Raw genomic sequence first — 19,950 nt, 5'->3', positions numbered from 1 at the left:
GCCCCGAGCCCCCGCAGAACCCAGCGCGGCTCCCACCTGCGCCGGGGCCGCCTCCGAGCTCCGCCGACGCCGCCTCACCGCGCTCCGGCCGCTGCCGCCGCTCCCGGGCCCGCACAGACGCTCCCGGCGCCAATGGCGCCGCTGCCCGCCCACGGCCGCCCTCAGCCCGCCGCCGGGGCCGTGCTGCGCCCCGCTCCCACCAATCAGCGCGCCGCAACCACGACTGACGGCACCAGCGGCCAATGGCAGCGAGCTGGGGGCGGGCTCTGCGCACGGCCCAGACTCGCCCCGCGCTCTCAGGGCCCCCCGCGCTGCGTGAGGGCAAAGCCGGAGATGAGCAACAGCCCCGGGACGGGCCCGGGCCCGAGGCGGGATTGAGCTGCCCACACAAACAAACTTCTCCGCACCTCCCGCCACGGCTTTCCCGGCCCTGCGCCTTCCGTGCCTCCGGCTCTGCGGGAAGCCCGGGAGCCTCCCTTCTCCTGCCCCTCATTAGTGCATCGCTGCTTCGCTTTGATTTCCCCCAAAAAGGGAAACCTGCCCAAAGCCATGTGGGTGAGTGGGGGAGGGGAGAGATTTCTGGCAGAAAACTCCAAATACTCAGAGCAGGATGAGGAGAAGTCAGTGCAGAGCCTTAAATGCAGCTTTCCCCACGGCTCCCTGCTCCCAGTGCACCTCCTCCCCCGGCAGGGCAGGAGACAGGGAATGGGGCCGTGCTCAGCTCATCCCCCGCGGCTTCTCCCTCTGCTCAGGGACAGGAGTCGTTCCCTGCTGCACCCTGCGCTCTCTCCCAGCCGAGACTTCTCCAGGAACTTCTCCGAGCCGAGTCCATCCCCTGGGGCACAGCCCCCTCCAAGTGCTGCAGCGTGGGTCACTGTGCCACGGGCTCGGTCCTGCCAGGCCAGGCTGCTCCAGCGGGGCCCCTCTGCCCACGGGGTCACAGCTCCTCTCAGGCATCCCCGAGCTCCAGCCTGGCTCCTCCAGGGGCTGCAGGGGGATCTCTGCATCCCCACGGAGCTGCTGGGGGATCTCTGCATCCCCACGGACCTGCAGGGGGATCTCTGCATCCCCACGGACCTGCAGGGGGATCTGTGCAGCCCCATTGTAATATAAATTGTGGAATAATTCGTGATTATGTAAAATATACATCAAGTCAGTTGTGCTAGTAGAAAAAGATTCTTAAAGTTTAAAGACCTGAAGACCCAGCCGGGAAAGACTGGAAACCACAGATGACAGAGAAAGAAAGACTTAATTTACAATTGAAAACACGTGGCTCCCTGCAGAGTTGGGCTCTTTCCGGGGATACTCCACGAGACGCCCAAGGTGAAAAATGCACATATGTTAGTTTGAATAGTAGTGCTGTATTAACATTTTAATAGTACTGTAAATGTAGTTGTGTAGTTAAATTGAAGCTTTAGTAGTTAAAATAGAAACTATGTATCTGGGTTTTCTTTTAAGGAATGACATACTCGCTTTGACAAAACCATCACAGAACACCCAAATCTTCCAAAGAAGAGGAATTTATGGTTTTCTTGTCGGAAGAATCTAATTTCTTCAGGCCTTGCTCAGACTCGAAGACGCCATGGGGATTAAAGGAAACAGTTGGCATATAACAGACAGAGTTTCTTGTTTTAAATAGAATGTATGCATAACCATGAAGGATATATGAATATGCAATAGTGTAGTTTTAGGGGTGATTCCTTTGTTCACAAGGTATGCTTGTTGTGGCTTAAGTGCCCCAGAGCATCTGGACATCCTTAATTCTTTGCTTTTTATTGTCTTGTAATTGTCCTAACTCTGAATTTTTATTACTCTAATTGTATTACTATTTTAATAACCATGTTATTATTATTAAAAATTTAACAGCCAAGTGATTGGCGTTTTTCACAATTATGGTAGCAAAGGATGGTTTTTAACACCTCTCTGCCGGGCCTTGGGAGAGTCAGGGTGAGGAAGACGGGTCCTGCCCTATTTAGGCAGCCTCGCTCTGTTCCCCTGGTGTGTGACCAGACACAGGTTATGATCTATGGGCAAAAGGAGACAATAAAACAAAGAAAAGGGAAAGCATTCCCTAAAACCGCAGTAATTAGCCCCAAGACTAAAGTGTACACGAAGAACCAAGACCCAAGGACAAAGGATAGGTGAGTATTTGTTGGGATGGGGCGGATAAGGGGGGAATGAATGTGTGTGACAGAAGCTGCTGGGTATCCCAGACTTGCCAAGTGATTGCTGTAGTCTCTCATGCTGCTTTTCGTCTTTTTCATGTGAAAAACGGCCAGTAAAGAGACCAAGGGAGAGATAAAAAAGAGAGAATCCCTCCCAGAGAAACTGGGACTGGATCTTAGGAAGAAGAGGAACCCCCTGGAGTGCCGGATTGAGGGATAAGAGTGCCCAAGAGCATCCAGGATTCAAACCTGCTGGGTTGAGGGATTAACATTCCAACAGCACTCAGGGTGTAGATATGTAATGTAGACTGTTTGAAAGTAAAAAGTATCTTCTTGTTGTATGTGAGAGTTAGTGAAAAATAAAAGTGAGTAAATGTAGATGAATGGTAGTATATGTAATGTAGATTGTTTTTTATGAGCTTTTCTTTATCTCCTTGGAGAGAGTGTTAGAGTGTTTCCTGGCAGTCGAAAAGAGAGTATTGCAGAGAAAAATTCCTCACTTGCTGTCCTCCCCCTGCCCTCAACTCTATTCATATTTTGTCCATTCCCTCTTCAAAATACAGATTTGTAAAACTCATGCTCTGTGTCCTCAGATGCCCTTCCCAAATCAAACCTTGGCTTCGTTGCAAATTGCATTGCACTAACTAGCATTGCCTTAAATTTGTTTTGGTGCAGGCAGGGTCACTTTGGAAGTAAGTTGTTGTTTACTTTGTTCCTGCAACCTTTTCAAGCTTGTGAATGGAAAAATTGTGATAGCAAACCAAGTCTTTATTTTTGCACTGTCAGCTGTGAGTGGCTGGTAGCCTTGGTGGAGGGTGCCGTGAATTACAGGCCTGCAGAACACGCATAACAAAAGTAATTTACTTTGTAAGGAAGTTGAAAAAGGGGGGAGAGGTGATTGGCAGACTCACCTCTCCAGGATGTGGGATTAATGTTAGAAAGTGGACTGATATGTGAATGTGACTGCTGAAATGTGAAGAGAGAAAAAGAAAGAGAAAGAGATAGAAAGGGAGAGAGAGAGAGAAAGAGAGCGAAGGGGAGAGCGAAATACACCCCCAAGGTCCCCTCAGCCACAGCTATCTGTAAGTTCTCCCCCATTCCTGCTAGGCAGAGTGACAACAAGGAGGGGGGGAAGTGGGGAAGGACAGAGTTAAACCCAAGGCTGTGAACAGGACCACCAGTAGAGAGAAGATCAAGGCAGAGATTGTGACTCTCACAAAGTGGTCTATTGTCTTAAGCAAGATTTCTTTTTTCTTTCTGATTGCTGTTGTTAAGAAGAGAAGGCTTTTGTTCTGAAGACTTAAAGTCTGTAAGACTAAAACAGTTAAATGTTACCCAAAAAGTAAAAGGCAAGAGATGTGATACATCTCATGTTAAAATTGGCCTGGTCTTTTTTATTTAACTAATTATAGCTCACAGGAAGAAGAATTGGTCTCTGCAGATATTAACACAGCTGGATACAAGAAGAAGCAGCAGATGTAGAAAAAGAGTTTAGTTAAACTCAGAAAGTTTTAAAGAAAACTAATGGTAAAAGTTCATGCAGTATTGTTTTTCTTTTAACACTGTGCTATTAAGAAATCCTTTCCAGGTACCACTAAAGCAGCAATCCAAACCACGGAAAGAGGGTGAATTCATGCCAGCAAAACCAAAGGACTTGTGAGGAAACTTGAGGAATGGACTATCACATCTAAACCGGGTGATACCAAATTGACTTCCAACCAGGACTGGGTGGTAATGGTTTGGGAAGATCCAAATGATCCAAGGCAGGTACAAAGAATAACACCTCACTGAGAAATAAGGCAAAGCTTGCATCACTGGTTCTAAGCCCTGCCTGAATAAACCCTGAGACGCCTCCGACACCTCCTTGGCAGAGGAACACTGCCACTTCAAACAGGAGGGTCGGGAGTGTTTCAGTCAAAGAGTTCTTATAGCCTGGCCTTAGCCTGTGGCTTGTACAGAGAAGAAGGGAAATTGCCATCAGTACTATACTGTATACTTTATGTGATTCATCCTCATATTGGACATGCCAGCTGGGCTATAAATGAATGTTTAAATTATGGGAATAATTGGCATTGTAGTTCACAAAATCTATGTTCTCGTTGCAAGAAGTATTGAGTACTGAATCAATCCCCTATACAGAAAGAACTCAAAAACTGAAGTAATAACTTTGTTTTGTGGATGGATTATTAGTGCCTGTTGACTGAGAGATACCTGAGGAACGGTGGGAAGCCACAGTTAAGGAGTGTCGAAAAGGACTTGCCTAAAAAAATGAGTAAAAAGGAGTGACAAGGGAAACAGAGGGCAAGCCTGGACTGAGCACTGTGCTCACCACCGAGAAGATCACACGTACCTGCTGTGGGAAGCAACCCCACAGGCAGGGGTGGTGGGGGTATAAGCCATGCCAGACCTCTGTCATTCCTGTTTCTGTCTCTCATTTGTTGTCTTTTCCCTTCTGAGATACCAGCAAGATCGTGTCCCAAATGCTACAGAAAGTATTACACGGAAAGGAACCAAAGTTCCTTTTTGTTACACACACCCATGTCAACAGCCACAGACCCACCCAAACTGAGTACCTGCAGGAAAAATGGGGGAAAATATTGGATTACAAGGAACTTAGGAAAAAGTAGTAATACTTGGGGCATGGAATGTCCAAAAGGAGAAAGATGGATTTGTTTTACATTTGATCTTAGAGATATAGTCCAAGATTCGGTAAAGAGATAATTAGTAAAAAAAAAAAAAAGTAAAACAAGCACAGCAGTCTAGCTCTGTATTAACCCCAAATTATATACTGCATTGCATTATAGGACTCCAAGCAGTTATAGAGGAGATAACAAACAAAGCTGCTCAGGCACTGGAATTAATACTGAGTCAGCAAAGCCAAACTATAACTGCAGTGTGTTAAAATAGGTTGGCTTTACGCTATTTATTGGCTAAAGAAGGGGGTGTACAGATTGTTGAAAATAGATGGCAATGAGGGCATCATCCTGGAAAAAACAAAGGATATCAGAAAAAAATTATGACCCTGGTATCAGTCAAAAAAAACCAAAGGGAAAATAATGTTAAAAACTAACAGGTGGGGTAATGTATTGAGAATGGGATGGTGGAAGAAATTAGGATTCTTCCTTTTATGTGTTACAAGTGATATTTCTTCTTTGTTTAATCCCATGTTTTATTTGATTACCAACAGAGTCCAAAGAATGCAAGAGGATAAGAAATATTGCTCAAGCCAAATGATTTATAAAGAATAAGAGAAGAGATTGTGACAAATGCATATTTATAATTGGCTTTTCGCAAGTGTTACAATGAATATTATATGTGTCATGTTAGAAAGTTTATGCTGTTCCATAGGATCTCAATTCCATATAATCCCAGTCCAGTTTGTCCCAGTCCATAGGATCCCAGTTCCATATTTGATCCTAATCTCTAGTTGATCCCCGTCCCTATTTGATCCCAGTCCATACTTGATCCCAGTCCATATTTTATCCCAGACTATATTTGATCCCAGTCCGTATTTGATCCCAGTCCCTAGTTGATCCCAGTCCATATTGCGAGGACGCTGGACTCCAGGACGGTTTGGGTGGATGGAGACGAGAGATCTCTGGAGGCTGCCCTTAGAATATCTGGTTTATTAGAGAGGGTGAAAGGCCCTGCTTGGAGTCACCAAACCTGACCCGTGGCTGGCCCGAGGGCGTGGGGGAAGGGAGAGGCAAGGGGTAGAGGGAGATAAGAGAGGATCCCAAGAGGATGTTCCAGGAGAGGGGCAGTTCCAAGAGAAGGGAAGTTCCAAGAGAGCTTCTGGCTCCTCAGGGACTCCTTGTCAGGGGCTTCAAGGTGGGCTGGAACAAGACTCAGGCCAATGGGGTCACAGACTCCTGATGCTTCAGGGGAGGGTTACAGGTGTGGGATGAACCATACATTGGGGTGAGATCAAACAGTCCATTTGACCCTTGGACCTACCTGTAGGTAAGGGCATTGTTCACCCAGAAGGGGGGATTGTCTTCATCCTGGCTGTGCGATTGTGTTCTACTTGTGCAGTAACTACGGTTTGGTATGTCACAACTTGTTACCATCTCAGTCTCTGTATTTTCTAAACCTTTTGCCAGGCAGTCATATTTATAAGGCTTTCCTATTTGATCTTCCCCAGCACATATGATCCCAGTCCATATGATCCCAGTCCATATCTGATCCCAGTCCCAATTTTATCCCAGTCTATATTTGATCCCAGGCCATATGATCCCAGTCCATATCTGACCCCAGTCCCAATTTTATCCCAGTCTATATTTGATCCCAGTCCATATCATCCCAATCCATATCTGATCCCAGTCCCAATTTTATCCCAGTCTATATTTGATCCCACTCCATAGGATCCCAATCCACATCTGATCCCAGTCTCTATTTGAACACAGTCCATAGTTGATCCAAGTCTCCTGTTGATCCAAGTCCATATAATCTCAGTCCCAAATTGATCCCAGTCTGTAGGATCCCAGTCCCTATTTTATCCAAGTCCCTTGTTGATACCAGTCCATAGGATCCCAGTCCATATTTGATCCTTGTCCGTATTTGATCCCAGTTCAGTTCATTCCAGTCTGTAGGGCCCCAGTCCCTAATTTATCCCAGTCCTTAGTTGATCCTAGACCACAGGATCTCAGTGCATATATGATCCCAATCTCTGGTTGATCCCAGTCTATATGGCCCTGCACGCATTCCAGAGGTCTGGAATTTCAGCTCCCAGCCAGGAAAAGACATTCCCTTTGCCCTCGAAGGCAAAGCTCTCAAGAAGGGGCTGAAAGCCACGTGGAGCAAAATCCTACAGAGACATTTCACTGCTGGCCTCCATAACTTCAGCTCCTGAACTAAGAATTAAAATAATAATTGGGAAATTAAATAATTAAAAAATCAGGGGTGGGTCATTGGGGGCAGAGGGGGCAATTAAATTAGAGGAGGATTCAATTAAATCAGGGAAGGATCTTTGGTGGTCCCTGAGGAAATTAAATTGGGGGAGGGTCTTTGGAGGTCCCTGGGTCAAGGGAGACACGGAGAGAGAAACAGAGCAGGCAAAGAGAGCTGGGAGGGAAAGGAGGACACAAACACAATCAGCTGAGAAGGTGGTGCCCTGAGAAACAGAACTGCCACAGACTGGAGATGAACGGCAAAGAAATCACTAAGTCTGAAAGTTTTATTTGCTATCAAATACATCTCAGCCACCCAGCCCCACACAATCCCCATCTCACTGCTCCAAACTGGGATCCCACTTCTCCCAATCTCCTCCCAGGCAGCTGTGGAATTGAGTGAGTTTGGCGTGGGATTGAGGTTCTTTTTGAGGTGGGAACAAGCAATTTGAGGTGGGATTAAGGCTCTGTGGGTTAAAATTCATTTGTTTTCCGTGGGATGTGAGTGGTTTTGAGGTGAAAGATCGATCCCTCTTGGCTTTTGGAGTACAGAGAGATTGAGAAGATAAAAAAATAAAGGTCAACACGAAAGGAGAAGCAGCCAGGTGTGTTCCCAACTAGGATCACAGGGAATGTGGGTCACCAGGGCTGTGCCCAATGTGGGTCCTCCAGTGGGGGATGGAGTTTAGCTCTTCTCGCACTCGGGGCACTCGCAGGGCTTCCCTTACCGGTGCCTCCGTTGGTGTTTGGTCAAGTGAGAGTTCCTTGAGAATCTCTTCCCACACTCCCCACACTCGTAGGGCCTCTCCCCAGTGTGGATGCGGCGATGCTGGATGAGTGTGGAGTTGTCCCTGAATCCCTTCCCGCAGTCGGGGCAGCAGAAGGGCCTCTCCTCTGTGTGGCTCTGATAGTGCCGGAGGAGATGGGAGCTGGTCTGAAACCTCTTCCCACACTCAGAACACTCGTAGGGCCTCTCCCTAGTGTGGGTCCTCTGGTGCTGGATCAGGCTGGAGCTCCGGCTGAAGCTCTTCCCACACTCCCCACACTCGTAGGGCCTTTCCCCAGTGTGGATGCGGCGATGCTGGATGAGGGTGGAGTTGTCCCTGAATCCCTTCCCGCAGTCGGGGCAGCGAAAGGGCCTCTCCTCCGTATGAACCGGATAGTGCCGGAGGAGACAGGAGCTGGTCTGAAACCCCTTCCCACACTCAGAACACTCGTAGGGCCGTTCCCCAGTGTGGGTCCTCTGGTGCAGAATCAGCTCGGACCTCCTCCTGAAGCCTTTCCTACACTCCGAGCACTTGTGGGGCTTCTCCCCATCATGGAGCTGCTCAGGGACCCTCAGCTCCGAGCTCTGGCTCCATCTCCGGCTGCCTCCCCGGCCCAGGGTGGGTCTTTCCCCCTCAGATCCCCGCGATCTGCGTTTACAGCCCCTCCTCGTGCTGGATCTCCGGGGCTTTTCCTCCCCGTCAGGTTCCTGCGCCCTGGAGCCGCTCAAAACGGCCTCTTCCACCAGGTTCTGCTGCAGGGATTTGTCCTCCTTGCTCTCCATCCTCAGCTCCTGCCCTGGGGGAGGAAGGACAAGGAGAGGCTCTTCCTCTTCCTCGCAGCCTCCCAGGGGTTGGGAATGGGAAATCCTGGTTTGGGGAAAACAAGGGATGAGCACGTGGAGTTGGAAGCTCCCTCTGCCCCAGTCCATCTCTACAAGTCCCCGGCCACCTGGGCTCCATAAAAACCTCCCGAACACCGAGATCCAGCCCTGAAAAAGCCTCCCAGGAGTTCCCCGTCCCTGCTCCCTCCCCTTTGCTGTTCGGGGCTCCCCCCTGTCCCAGCTGCTGGGGTCACGCTTGGATTGGGGGTCCCCCTTCTCCTCACTGCCCACCCTCCCCAGGCTGCCGCGAGTCCCAGCAATCCCAAAAGCTCCCCCCTCTTGGCTCTCCCCATTGAGGGGTGCCGGGGCTGTTTGGGCTCCCGGGCTCCCTTCTCCCCTTCTTCCCTGCTCTGGGCTGCCGGGGCTCCAAGGAGTCCCCCCAAGGGGCCTTTTCTGCTCAGCTTCGCAGTTCTTCCTTCTCCAAACATCCCCCCAAAAAACCCAACCCAGGCACCCCCCAGGAGACCTGGCCCGAGCTCCCCCTCCCCGCTCACCTGCGGGATGGGGGGCGATGATCCCACAGGTGGGGGCTGCGAATTCAGGCAGGGCTGACCGCGCGCTTCTCTCTGCTCTGCTCCATCCGCCTTTCAACCTCCTCTTCCTCTTCCTGACGCCCCTCCTCTTCCATCCCCCCTCCTCCTCCTCCTCCTGCCCCTCGCTATCCCCAACTCCTTCTCCTCTTCCATCCCTCCCCTTCCATACCCCCTCCTCCTCCTCCTCCCCATCCCCACCTCCCGCTCCTCCTTCATCCCTGCCCTTCCCTCCCTCCTCCTCCTCCCCCAGCAGCAGCGACACCCTCGGTTCCTGTTCCTGCAGCCCCGGCAGCCCGCGGCAGGAGCGGGGATGGAGCCGGGACAGGTCGGGATGGGCAGCGCGGGGCTCTCGGCTGCTCCCAGCCGCTGTTCCAGGGGGGAACCCGGCCCGGGCCAAAGGAGAGGCAAACTGGGGAAACTGGGGGCTGCACATCCAAACTGGGGCTGCCTGGGGACCCTGCCTGGGCACTGCCGGCCCTTGGGGCTCCTCTCAGCAGATCAGGAGGGGGGAACGCAGAGAGGGCTCGGGGATGCCAGGAGTGGCAGCACTGGGAAGGACTGGTTTGTACTGGGATTGTACTGGAATCATACTGGGAGCAGCTGGGCCCATGCCAGGGCAGACTGCAGTCACCACGAGGGAGACTGGGATCGTACTGGGATCATACTGACACAGAGTAGGAGCCTACGGGGGCCAACTGAGACCATGCTGGGGGCAAATGGGATATACTGGGAGTGACTGGGAGCATGATGAGGGTGACTGGGAGCAGCTGTGAGCAACTGGGATCATGCTAGGAGCAACTGGGAGGAACTGGGAGTCACTGGGTGCCTGCTGGGGATGACTGGAAACGACTGGGCTTATACTGGGATCATGCTGGAGGTGACTGGGATCATACTGGCAGTGAGTGCCACGACACTGAGGCTGACGGGGAGCGGTTGTGAGCAAATGGGATCGCGCTGGAAGGAACTGGGAGTGAGTGGGAATATGCTGGAAGGAACGGGGGGACACTGTGAGAGACTGGGAGGGACAGTGAGGGTGAAAGGGGCAACTGGAACCATGTGGAGCACAACTGGTTCATATTGGCACTGACTGGGAGCACACTGGCGTCATCTCTGGATCATACTGGGAGGGACTGGACTAATACTGGGAGTGTCTGAGAGTGACTGGGAACACACCATGCACAGCATCCCTGTACTGGGGGTGACTGGGAGCAACCTGGAGCACTCTGGGAGCAAATGGCATCATTCTGGGATTGACTGGGTTGATGTAGCTGGAGGCAACTGGGACCATACTGTGGTGATTGGAAGTTACTGGGATTATACTGGGACCATACTGGGAGTGCTGGCATGTGACAAGGATCATACTGGAGGTTACTGGGCTCATACTGGTGATGAAAGGGAGCAACTGGGATCCCACTTTGGGCTACTGGGAGCAACTGAGAAAAACTGGGATCATGCTGCAAGCAAACTGGAGGAATTGGGAATGACTGGATGCAGGCTGGAGACAACTGGGACATACTGGGCATGACTGAGATCATACTGGGATAACAAGCACCTTACTGGGATCACTGGGAGTGTCTGGGAATGACCACAGAGATGCTGAAGGCAACTGGGATTTACTGGGGATGTCTGTAACCTTACTGGGGTGACTGGGAACACACTGGGAACAACGGGGACCATGCTGGGGAGAACTGAGAGCGAGTGGAAGTGAGTGGGTCTACACCGGGGACAACTGGGCATGACTGGGACCATGCTGGGAGCGACTGGGATCATATGGGGAGTGATGGGGTTGATACAAGGGACAACTGGGGGCAACTGGGATCACACTGGGGAGAACAGGAAGCAACTGAAAGCATGCTGGGGGCAACTGGGATCCTACTGGATCTTACTTGGAGCAACTGGGATCAGGCTGGAAGCAATTGAGGACAACTGGAGTGACTGGGAACATGCTGGGAGCAACTGGGATACACTGGGAGAGACTGAAACCACAGTGGGGGTAAATGGGAACAACTGGAACCACAGTGGATGATAATGGGAGCAGCTGTGCCCATGCTGGATTCATACTGGGATCCTACTGGAACTGGCTGGCATCATACTGGGAATGACTGGAAGTGTGCTGGCTGTGACTGGAACCATGCTGGAGGTGACTGGGAGCAACTGGGCCCACCCTGGGAGTGACAGGGAGTCATTCTGGGCAGGGCTGGAATCATACTGGGAGTGACTGGAACCATACTGGGGGGGAATGGGTGCAGCTGGGACCATCCTGGGAGCCACTGGGATTCCAGCAGGTGTGAATGGATCCTGGCTGGGGGTCACTGGGAGCTACTGGGCCCATGTTGGGAGGAAAATCTGGACACATTGGAAGCAACTGGGACCAACTGGAAGGTACTGGAACCGTGCTGAGGGGACTGAGACCACAAATGGGGAAACTGGGTTCATACTGGGAGCGACTGGGACCACACTTTGGGCAACTGCCAGAAACTGGGATCACGCTGGAGGCAACTGGGAGTAACTGGGAAAGACTGCGGTCATTCTGAGGTCACCAGAACCTTACTGGGCCAACTGGAATATACTGGGAGTGTCTGTGACCATACTGGGGGGACTGGAACCACACTGGGAACAGCTGGGACCATGCTGGGGACAGCTGAGAGTAAGTGGGACCATGCTGAGTGGGACTGGGACTATTCTAGGGACACCTGGGATCATACTGGGAGGAACTGGGAACAACTGCAACTATTCTGGCAGCAACTGGGATCATACTGGGATCACAGTGGGAGCAGCCGGGTCCATGCTGGGTGAGACTGGGAGGAGCCAGGTCCATGGAGGGTGACTGGAATCATACTGGGATTGACTGGGAGTGGCTGCGAACAACTGGAATCATGCTGAAAGTAACTGGGAGGAAGTGGGAGGGACTGGGAGCATGCTGGGAGTGACTGGGATATACTGGGATTACAGTGGGTGCCAAGGGACCCTGACTGGGGGTTACTGGGAGCTGCCAGGCCCATGCTGGGAGCCAAATGCACACACCCTGAGAGCAACTGGGAGCAACTGGGAATGACAGGAGTCATGCAGGTGACAAATGGGATGTACTGGCAGTGACTGGGATAAAACTGGGGGCAGCTGAACCATGCTGAGGTAACTGGGAGTGCCTGGCAAAGACTCTGGGAATGTTCCAGGCAACTGGGATGTACTGGGAGTACCTAAGAACATGCAGGTGGTGACTGGGACCACACTGGGAGCCACTGGGACCATGCTGGGGGCAAGTGTGAGTGACTGGGGCCCTGCTGGGGCAGACTGGGATCATACTGGACTCATATTGGGATCATACTGGGAGTGACTGGGACTATACTAGGAGCAACTGGGAGAAGTGGGAACACACCGGAGAAAAGTGGGAGCAACTGGGACTTGCTGGGGGCAAATAGCGTCATAATGGGGAATGACTGAGAATGACTGGGCTCATCCTGGGAGAAACAGGGATCCTGCAGGGAGTGAGGGGAAGTGACCAGGGTGATACTGGGACTGACTGGGCTCATCCTGGGAGTGCCCAGGAGACTGGAAGCACACAGAGGTAGGAACTGGGCACCTGCTGGGAGCAGCCCCTGGCGGCCCCGGTACCCCCGAACCCCTTTCCCGGCCATGCCGCCCCTCCAGCCCCAGCACCCCCATTGCCGGGTGCCGGCACTGCCAGGGGTCCCCCCTCTCGGGGTCCCCGCTGGGGCTCCTGGGGCTCTCCTCTCTCTGCGCTCCCGCCCAGGGAAGCCGCGGCTCTCCCGGGGCTCCCCAAATCCGGGGTCCCCCCGCCGCTCCCGCCGCTCCCGCGCGGTCCCCACGCGGCCCCGGCAGAGCTCGGAGGGCCCGGCCGGGAAGCCCAACCCGCACCGCGGGGGGACCCGCATCCCCCCGGCCCCGCCGGGGCTCTGCCGCCACCCGCACCGGGACCCCCCAAAAACACCTCCCGGGGACCCCCGATGTCCCCCCGAGGGCAGCTGCGGCTCGGCCTTGGAGCCCCGCCAGCTCCAAACATCCCCCCAAAAACCCCAAACCCAGGGAGCCCCGGGATATTTGGGGCCAGCTCCCCCTCCCCGGGCACCTGCGGGATGGGGGCGACGCTCCCGGGGTGCTGCGAGTTCAGACAGAGCCGGAGCCCCGCGGTTCATCCTCGCCGCTCCTCCTGCTGCTCCCGCTGCCGCTGCGCCTCTTCCTCCCTCCTCCTCCTCCTCCTCCCCGCAGCCGCGGGAGGGGCGGGGATGGAGCCGGGACAGGTCGGAACGCAGAGAGGGGTGGGGGGATGCCAGGAGTGACTGGGCTGTACTGGGATCATACTGGGAGCAGCTCCTGGGTGACTGATCCTACTGGGATCATACTGGGATCATACTGGGAGTGAGGAGGAGCAGCGCAGTGGCTCCAGCGCTGGGGCTGGGGGCGCTCCTGGCGGGCGAGGGGGGAGTGGGACCCCGGCACCGGGACCCTGAATCGCCATTGCCGGCACCGGGACCCCCCCTGCTCCCCTTATCCTGCACAGGGACCCCCCTGAATCCCCCATTTCCGGACATCAGGGCCCTCTGCTCCCCTTTTCCCTGCTCCCAGGCTCTAGATTTCCCGTGTGCCTGATCCTGGAAAGCCTTGGAACACCTTGGACCCCCATTGCTGCCTTTCCCAGCCCCCAGCCCCACCTTTGTGCAAAACCAGAGACCCTCTGAACTCCCCCTTCCCAAACACCCCGGGTGTTCCCTTTTTGGGAAACCCTGGACTCCCCTTTCCTGGGCTCAAGGACCCCTGAGACCCCCCTGCACCCCCATTCCTGAGAACCAAGACACCCTTTTACCCCTTTGCCAGGCAGTGAGACCCCACTGCACCCCCTTATCCGGCACCAACACAACCTGTTCCCATCCCACACCTCTCCCAGCCCCCAGCCCCACCCTTTTCCCTGACCTGGGACCCCTGGGCCCCCATTCCTGCCTTTCCCAGCCCCTAGCCCCTCCTTTCCTCATGTTCAGGAGCCCTGGCACCCCCTTTCCTGGGCACAGGATTCCCTGGACACCCCATCCCAGCTCTCCCAGCCCCTGCACCCCCTTTCCTTGGCTCTGAGCCCCTGAAGCTCCTCCCCAGCTCTGCCAGCTCTGCAGGTCCCCCCTTTCCTTGGCCTGTGGACCCCCCTGGATCCCCAAACTCTCACTTTCAGCCCCCTCAGCTCCCCAAAATCTCCGTGTCTTCCCAGTTCTCCACTCCCTGCAGTTCCTGGAAGTGGTGCTGTCGGAGCCCGGCCCGGGGGTCCCCCAGTCCTTGTTTGGGGGGGACGTGGACGGGACCCTCTGCGAGCGCTGCGGCAGCGAGCGGGGCTGGATGGAGGCACAGACACCGGGGATGGGGGCGGGAGCTGAGCTGGGATATTGGGACAGCCAGAGCTGGGATATTGGGACAGCCAGAGCTGGGATATTGATATAGCCAGAGCTGGGATATTGGGATAGCCAGAGCTGGGATATTGGGATAGCCAGAGCTGGGATATTGGGATAGCCAGAGCTGGGACATTGGAATGGCCAGAACTGGGATATTGGGATAGCCAGAGCTGGGATACTGGGACAGCCAGAGCTGGGACATTGGGATAACCAGAGCTGGGATTTTGGGGCAGCCAGACCCTGCTCAAGGACAGGAACCGGCCCGTGGCTGACAGTGACCTGGAGACGGGGCCGGTACAACCAGAGCAGGGGCAGTGGGGGGAGCCGGGGGCTGGGCTGGGATCTGTGGGAATGGAGGACTCTGAGGGGCTGGGATGGGATCTCTGGGGGTGGGAGGGATCTGTGGGGCTGGGATGGGAATCCAGGGAGCTCCAAGGGGTTCCCTGGGGCTGGGACATGACTCCATGGGTCTGTTCTCTCCTCGTTCCCAGGTCTCCACACAGTGCAGGGGGTTTCCAGCTGTGACCTCCTGTCCAACAGAGCATCCATGGATCCCACCAGTACGGCTATGAGGGCTGGGATTTCATCTCCTTCCAGCTGGGATCCGGGAGCTTTGCAGTGTCCAACACTGCCGTCTGTATATCCCAGAGGTGCTGGGAATCCAGAGGGATCATGGTGGAGCAGATGAAGCATTACCTGGGGCACACCTGTGTGGAAAGGCCCCCAAAATACATCAGATATGGTTGGGAGGCTCTGGAGCACAAAGGTGGGTGTGGGAAGGGAAGGGCAATTCCTATGGGAACAGGGGATTCAGGAATGGGGGACATGGGAATGCAGGAATTGCCATGGAATTTCCATGGCCAGATCTCAGTCTCATCCCAGTCAGGTGAGAATTCCATGGATGGATCTCCTCCCTAACCCACTGCCATGGGAATTCCATGGGGAAATGATTGGAATTGATGACCAATCCAATGAGAGCAGTGCAATGAGAAGTAATCCCTGCTGGGATTCCATGGGACATCGATCCCAATCCTTTGCCCTGGCCGGTTCTGTCATGCCTGTGGCAGCACCAGGGGAGTGCCCTGTCCCTGCCCTGAGCCCAGCACGAGCCTTTCCTTGGGTGTTCCGTGCCCTGCCCGGGGCAGGAGGGCACTGCCGGAGTGGCTTTGGTGGCCCCGGGCACCCGGCTGGGCTGCAGCCACTGCAGGGGCTCCTGGGGAATGTTCCAGAGCAGAGCTGAAAGCAAACAGCAGTTTCTGGAGGGGATTCTGCCCCTGGGCCTGTGCTGGGAGCCCAAGGGCAACAGCCCAAAGTGCTGGGGCTCAGTGTCCCTTGGCCAGGCCGTGTTCCCTGGCTGTGCCCTGTCCCTGTCCCCTGTCCCTCAGCTGTCCCCTGTCCCTCAGCTCTGTGATGCCAGGGGTGGCAGCAGGACCTGGGGCAGCCCTGGGGGAGAACAACCCTGAGCCCCAGCTGGGCCAGTTCCCCCAGCTCCCCCCAGGCCACTCCCAGCATGGGCCCTGTGGCTCCCAGTCACCCCCAGTATGGTCCCAGTCACTTCCAGTTACACTCAGTGTGATCCCAGTATCATCCCGGTCACTCCCAGTGTGATCCCAGCATGATCCCAGCATGTTCCCAGGTGTTCCCATTCATCCCTATAATAGTTCCAGGCACTCCCAGTATGGTTCCAGTCCTTCCCAGTATGATCCCAGTATGAACCCAGTCACTCTCATTATGGTACCATTTGCCCCCAGTAAGGTCCCAGTCACTCCAAGTCACCCAGTATGATTCCAGTCACTCCCAGTATGATTCCAGTCACTCCCAGACAGTCCCAGTATTATTGCAGTAACTTCCTTTATGGTTCCTCTGTGATCCCAGTCACTCCTGGTTAATGCTGCCTGGGGTCCCAGGGGTCCATCTGACCCCCGGGCTGCCGCTGCCGTGGGTGTCCGGATAGCGCTGCGCTGTCAGGCTCAGCCTGTCTGGGTCCCTCGGCTCAGCTCCCAGCCACGGGCAACTTAGTGAGCACCTCTGGGGTGATTTCAGCTCTGTGAGTTCAGCTCTCGGTGATTTCGCTCTGTGCTCACAAGTGCGGAATCCGCGCTTGCCGCGTCCGAGGGGGAGCGAGGGATGGGTGGGCTCCACGGACCCCGCGGGTGGGTGGGGTGGTACAATGTCTGTGTTCCCCGTCCCAGGGACTGAGAGAGGAATGTTATCTGGCAAATTAGCATTTGAAGGGACAGTGTCTGTTGAGAAAGATAAGGGTGGAATTTCCTCAGCAGAAGGAAGCTGCAGAGAATTTGTCTTTTCGACTGCTTTGGAATTGAGTGAAATCGAGGTAGAAACGTAGTTACAGAAAAGTTTTCATTAGTTTGAAAAGCGTATATTCTTGTTCCTACTGTGTCCCAAAATGACTCTAAACCAATAGCGTGTGTGTTAGTATCTGGAAACTGGGAGATAATCTATTCTATAATTTAAGTCAGTTTTTGAAAGATTGCCTTTAGAGAAAGAAAAGCTGTTAGCAGATAGGATTTCTAGAATTTGTAAAGATAAGTCTCTTTCGTTCTGGGATCGTCTTAATTTACTAGATTTTGATCCCATTCCAGTTTTGTTCTCTTCCATACCCCCAGCAGTAAAAACAAAAAACAAAAAACAAAAAAGGACCCAAGATAAAAGTGCATAAAAAGGCTGTTTTAAACGTACACTTCTTCAGCCAAATGTGGGTCAAGGAACTGCTGGGTGGGTGGTCTGCCGTCCAGCTCCTGAGGATACTGATATGCAAATTAATTGAACGCCTCTTCAGAAAACTTCTATAAAGGAGGAGTTACCTTCAAGGGGCCATAGCCGTCCAAGGCAGTAACAATTCACAAAGAATGCTGCTCTCAGGGGTGCCAGGATGCCAGTGCTCCATTCGTTTGGGCGGCCACGTTATGAAACCTGGGGTCCCAGGGGTCCATCCAACCCTGGCCGCCGCTGCTGCAGGTGTCCCGGATAGCGCTGCGCTGTCAGGCTCAGCCTGTCTGGGTCCCTCGGCTCAGCTCCCAGCCACGGGCAACTTAGCGAGCACCTCTGGAGTGATTTCAGCTCTGTGAGTTCAGCTCTCAGTGATTTCGCTCTGTGCTCACAAGTGCCTCTGGCAGACACACAGGGACAGAGAGAGGAAAAGGCTGTATGTGGTTCCACAGCAATGTCCTTTATTGCCAGCTCCTCTGAAGGGATGCAGTGACAGTTCTTCTGCCAAACTGGATAGAAATGGGTGTTTATATGGGGTACTGGGGTGTTGGAAATTGTCCAGTCGCCAGAGTTGAGAAGAATACGACCAATACCCTTACAGAGAGATAAGAAGGGTCTGAATGCAGAAGAGGGGCTTCTTTGGTCCAGTCACCGTGACTTAGGCATTTCTTATCTTAGGTGAGTGACCGCCAGGGAGGCCTTGCAGGGCCTCTGACTGCTACAGTGACACTGCAGAACTTCATGGAACCGTGGGTCAGTTGTGACACGGTGCTGCCTCATGGAATCAAGGAGACCATTGTGAACTCGGTGACCCCAAGGAACCAAGGGTCCATGGTGACCTTGTGCAGCCGCAGTGTCACAGAGGAGCCGCTGTGACACAGCGAGGGCACACGGAGCCCAGGAGCCATTGTGACACATCAGGGCTTTGTGGAACCACGAAGCCATTGTGACATTGCAAGGCCTCATGGAAGCACGGGGCCATTGTGACACTGCAGAAGCAAGGGGAACATTGTGACACTCCAGGGCCTGATGGAACCAAGGAGACCATTGTGACACTGTGGGGTCCCATGGAACCAAGGGAACATGGAACAGGTCTGGCTGGCTGGGCCTCCTGGGGACCACCTGACCACCTTGACATGTTGAGGGCTGCTTCTCATCTGCCCCTGAAGCCCTGGGGCTCTGGGCTTTCCTTCCTATGGGAGAGAACTGTCTTTCTCCTCCAGGGTTCTATGGCCAAAATTGGGATTTCTCTTCCAAAACTCCGTACATCCAAGGAATGCTCCCAAGTGAAAGCTGCCAGGACAGACAGGTCTGGGTGCCCTTGGCCTCTTGAGAGATGCCTCTCATCTGCTTTTGAAACACTGGGGCTTGGTGCTTTCCTTCCAATGTAAATAGTTGTCCTTCTCAAGGTGTCCGTGGTCAAAATTGAGATTCCTCCTCCCAAATTCCATGTATCAATAAATTCCTCCATTATAAAACCTGCCAGGAAGAACAGGTGTTGTTGGCTGAGCCTCCCAGGAGCCACCTCTTTCTTTTTCTGCCTTTGAAACACATGGGCTCTGTGCTTTCCTTCCTATGGAAAAGAACCGTCCCTCTTATCTATGCAGAAATGGCCAAAATTTGGGTTCCATCTCCCAGGTTCCCTATATCCAAGGATTGCTTTCAGACAAAAGCTACCAGGACAAAGAGGTCTGGCTGGCCTAGACCTGGTCTCCTCCTGAAATACTGGTGTTCCGTGCTTTCCTTCCTTTGGAAAAAGCCATCCTTCTCCTCCAAATGTCCATGTCTGAAATTGGGATTCCACCTCTAAAATTCCCTATATCCAAGGGTTGCTGCCAGCCAAAATCTACCAGTACCATCAACTCTGGCTGGCCTTGGCCTCTGGTGGCTGCCCCTGCCACACTGGGGCTCGGTTCTTCCCTTCCCATGGAGATCACTGTGACACTGTGGGCACCTCATGGAACCAAGGGGATCATTGTGGCACCACTGGAGCCCATGGAACCAAGGGGCCATGGTGACACCGCGGGGCTTCATGGACCCAGAGACCATTATGACTCTGTGGGGCCTGATGGAACCATGGAGACCATTCCGACCCTTCAGGGCCTGGTGTCACCAAGGGGGCATTGTGACACCTCAGGGCCTCCTGGAAGCAAGGGACCATTGGGACACTGTGGGGCCCCATGGAAGCGAGGGAACATGGACCAGGTCTGTCAGGCTTGGCTTCCCAGGGGCCACCTGACAGGTCTGGCTGATGTTGGGATGTCAATGCCTGCCTCTCATCAGCTCCTGGAGCAATGGGGCTCCGTGCTCTCCTTTGTATGGAAAAGAACAGTCTGTCTTTTCAGATGCTCATTGCCAAAACTGACACTCTGCCTAAAAAATTTCCTATATTCAAGGGTATCTCTAAGAACAGAATCTGGCAGCTCTGGCTGGCCTTGTCCTCTGGTGGTGACCTCTCATTTGCCCCTAAAACAGAGAGGCTCTGTTCCTTCTTTCCTATGGAAAAGAACTGGTCTTCATGTCCAGGAACCATGGCCAAAATTAGAACTGGCCACCAAGCCTGGAGGGGCTCACGGAACCATCTGCAGCCCC

General features: G+C 53.7%; 2 protein-coding genes across 2 annotated transcripts in view; one reads left to right on the top strand and one right to left on the bottom strand.

Annotated features, from left to right (window-relative positions):
* The window catches only part of LOC140681481 (uncharacterized), a 101,266-nt gene extending 91,944 nt beyond the window's left edge, over positions 1-9,322 (bottom strand). Inside the window, exons 1-2 of the mRNA XM_072921329.1 lie at positions 9,197-9,322; positions 7,997-8,688 (exon numbers count right to left, since the gene is read on the bottom strand). Of these exons, the coding sequence (XP_072777430.1) occupies positions 7,997-8,603 (607 nt within the window). The 5' untranslated portion in view covers positions 8,604-8,688; positions 9,197-9,322. The remainder of the gene's footprint in view (positions 1-7,996; positions 8,689-9,196) is intronic.
* LOC140681480 (uncharacterized) overlaps positions 1-19,950 on the top strand; it is a 1,248,316-nt gene that overhangs the window by 226,908 nt on the left and 1,001,458 nt on the right.

The sequence above is a fragment of the Taeniopygia guttata genome, chromosome 36, assembly GCF_048771995.1.
Source record: "Taeniopygia guttata chromosome 36, bTaeGut7.mat, whole genome shotgun sequence".
Classification (NCBI taxonomy): domain Eukaryota; kingdom Metazoa; phylum Chordata; class Aves; order Passeriformes; family Estrildidae; genus Taeniopygia; species Taeniopygia guttata.
Note: the sequence above shows the minus strand (reverse complement) of the source record. Positions and strands in the feature narration are given on the sequence as shown.